The sequence below is a fragment of the Aplysia californica genome, unplaced genomic scaffold, assembly GCF_000002075.1.
Source record: "Aplysia californica isolate F4 #8 unplaced genomic scaffold, AplCal3.0 scaffold01744, whole genome shotgun sequence".
Taxonomy (NCBI): domain Eukaryota; kingdom Metazoa; phylum Mollusca; class Gastropoda; order Aplysiida; family Aplysiidae; genus Aplysia; species Aplysia californica.
In genome coordinates, this window is record NW_004799014.1 from 3,205 (window position 1) to 6,690 (window position 3,486).

Consider the following 3,486-nt stretch of genomic DNA (forward strand, 5'->3'; position numbering starts at 1 on the left):
CCCCCTTTCTCTCCCTCCCTCCCTCTCCCCAACAGAGCTGGAGACAAACTCCGACTATGCCAGGATGTTATCGGAAACAGACAGAGCGGCCAGGTCTTCCCGCGGCTCTAACGACCCTTCTGTGACGTCATCGAGAAGCTCGGGCGGGGCAGAAGGACAACAGCAACAGCAACAGCAACAGCAGGGCCCAGAGACCGAGGATTTCGTCAACAAAGTCTGCAAATTCGAGATGATTTCCAGAACAAAATCCGGCTCTTCTTCTGCCACGTCGGCGAAAAGTCCGACCTCGAAAACGAGCCCGGGGAAATCTTCCACCGCCAAATCCCCGTCCAGCTCCTCGCTGTCCTCCCAGACGGGCTTTTCGGACAAAACGAACAGCATGGCTAGTAGTGGTAGTGGTGGTAGCAGCAGTAACAACAACAACAACAACAGCAGCAGCAACAACAACAGCCCTGTTTCTCCGTTCGGCGGCCCACAGTCCCCTACCGCCGGGTTTGTGGGTGAGAAGGTGTTCACTCGGGACACGGCCACAACGAGGGTGTCTGCGAGCCTTCTGCAGGGTTTGAACTCTGACCGCGTGGCCAGTACGGCCAGCTCTAATTCTCTGACCAGCGTGAGTACTCTCAGCTGGACGTCCGACGCCTCGGACAGTTCCGGTGGCGCGACCAGCTCACGGGGTCACAGCGGGGTCAAGAGGTCACCGCACAACAGTAGTTGTTCCGGGGCGGGGCTCTCGGCGGAGGATGAAGACACGCCCACCCCCGTGGCTAGTCCCCGCCCCCTTGCTGGGAGCGTGATTCAGGGCAGGGGGAGCAAGCGAGGCGGGGTGATCGATTTGAGCTCCTCTTCTTCTTCTTCTGCTTCCCCCTCCTCGTCGGCTGCTGCCTTCACATTCCCTCATCAACAGCAGCATCAGCATCACCAACCAGCGCCGGTCACCAGAAAGTTTGTGACTCTCTCTTCCCCCGACAACGATAACCCACCCCTTCCTGTTGTCACGCCCCTCCCCAACCCGACCAACTCTCTCCGCTTTGTCGTGTCTCCCAACGGTCGCGGGGGCAGCAGCGGCGACAGACACACCGACCCCACTTCGCCCTCGGATAAAGACACCCACCACCAGCCCTCGCCAACATCCTCGGTGAGTAGCAGCAGCAGTAGTAGCAGTTTCGCTGCCGGTGTCGCTTCTTCACACGAGACCAACACTGCTGCTTCTGCTCACCCGACACACAGGAACACTTTCGAGGGCATCGATTTCGACTTCAACGATCTGACCGCTCCGGAAAAGGAGCTCGCTCTCAAGCACAGAGAGATCGTGGCGGAGAGAAAGAAGGAGCAGGAGAGAGAGAAGCAGGACAGACAGCGACTGGAGGAGATTCTCAAAATGTGTGAGGATTACCAGAACGAGATCAGCACCGAGCTGACCTCTACCCCAGGGGGTGGGCCCCCTACCCTCTCTTCCAACACGTATGGATTTACCTCGGCTCAACACAAACCAAAAATCTCCCCCCACCCCAACCACCTCCAACAACACCTCCCACAGAACGTACAACAACAACAACAACAACAACAGCAACAACTACAGAACGCGTACGCCAAGAGAAGTCAGCCCCCCGGCGTGTTAGACGTGAGCAGAGACCGCGCGAACTCGCCATCATCATCATTATCGTCAACCCCTTCCTCCTCCGACAGACGAGAGAGAGCGGGGAACATGACCAAAATCAAGACCAACGGCTCCCTCATGCTCAACTCACCCACCAACTCCCACAAAGAGTTTGCCAGCTTCCCCATACCGCAGGCGACAGCAACAGCAACAGCAACGACAGCTACTGCTGCTACAACTGCAGCTTCTACCAGCGGACAGGCGAAAGGAGAGACGTCTTCGGCGTATTCTTCCAACTCGGAGGACGAGACAGTGGGCACGAGCGAGGACACGGGGACCATCAAGAAAAGACCGAGCCCTGGCGAGGGCCCCGCCAGCCCTTTCCGAGAGCAACAACAACAACAGCAACAACAACAACAGCAACAAGAGCTGTTTCAAGACACGAGTTCAGGAAAACCCGACGGTCCCAATTTGAGAAAACCCGCTCCGGTGTCTTCGTCATCATCATCGTGGGGAAAACCCGGATCCGGAGCCGCCTTGTTCCAGGACTCGATCTCGGTCTCGGCCAGCGTGGACCCCGAGTCCAACACGGTGAGCGTGTCGGACGACTACACCGAGTCCGTCACCATGGCGACGCTATCCGCCGAGGCCGATCCCGATTCTGATCCCATCTACGACGACGTGCACACGTCGAGCCCGACCCCCGCCACCCCCACCCTCCTGTCCCCCGTGAGCGGCGTGGTGGTCCCTCACGACCCCCGACTCGGCCAGAGGGCAGTGCGGTCACCTCTACTCTGGACCGGAAAATTCACGAATTGGAAGAATCGCTCAGCTCGGTGAACCACAATGTTCACCACCACAACGGATTTTTTTCGTCCTCCTCCTACACCGATCCCAACCGGGAATCGAGTCCGGAAGTAGTAGTAGACTCGGTTGGAGGCGGTGGCGCCGGATCCGAGCATCGAGTGGTCACCGAATCCGGAAGCACCCGAGGCTCGAGAACGTCCTCTTCTAGCTCCTCATCCACTGCCGCCGCATTCCGCTCGGAAGATTCTTCCTCCTCCTCCTCCCTCCTCACCGGTAGAGAAACCCTCTCCTCCTCCACCTCCTCCAGCTCGACCCTGCGAGGAGGAGGATATGGAGGAGGAAGCAAGACCGATCACTCCTCCCCTACCCCCTCTTTCTCCTCCTCCTCCTCCTCCCATTCCTCCTCCGCTGTGATTGTTGGGGGCGGCGGCGGGGGCAGAGGTGGCGGCGAGCTCTTGAAAGAGGACACGCCCACTCCGGTCAACAGCGACTCGGAGCAAGGGGAAGCTACAACAACTACAACATCAACCAACAGCAACAACAACAACAACGGTGTTTTCGCGGCTGGCTTGTCTCCCCTACTTTCGACTTCCGCCGGGGCGGAGATGGGCGTGGCTTCGGGAGGACCTCTTACGCAGAAGGAGGTGAGGAAATGAAAAAAAATTAATTAATAAACGCTAATTGTTTGTTTTGTTTTGTTTGTTTGTTGTTGTTTGTCTGTTATTGGTTTGGTTTGGGGTTTTTTGTTTTGTTATGTTGTTGTTGTTGTTGTTTGGGGGGAGGGGTTTTCCTTTTAAGAAATATAAATAATTGGCGCTTTTTAGAGTTACCTTCAACAGTGATTACTGTCAGGAACCGATGACGTCTGGCGGGTGCTCTGGTGTGGTTTGCTCCTTCTTTCCTGTCAAACATCTATCGTCCTTATCTCTATTTCTTTTGTGGGTGGTTGGTGGGTGCTCTGGTGTGGTTTGCTCCTTCTTTCCTGTCAAACATCTATCGTCCTTATCTCTATTTCTTTTGTGGGTGGTTGGTGGGTGCTCTGGTGTGGTTTGCTCCTTCTTTCCTGTCAAACATCTATC

General features: G+C 56.4%; 1 protein-coding gene across 1 annotated transcript; it reads left to right on the forward strand.

Moving 5' to 3' along the window:
* Window positions 1–37: 37 nt before the first annotated feature.
* Window positions 38–2,367, forward strand: LOC106011000 (flocculation protein FLO11; the record flags this gene model as incomplete). Its single annotated transcript, XM_013090967.2, is given in 1 exon segment — window positions 38–2,367. A coding segment is annotated over 1 exon segment (2,303 nt), but the record flags the coding sequence as incomplete, so codon positions are not given.
* Between the last annotated feature and the right edge of the window lie 1,119 nt (window positions 2,368–3,486).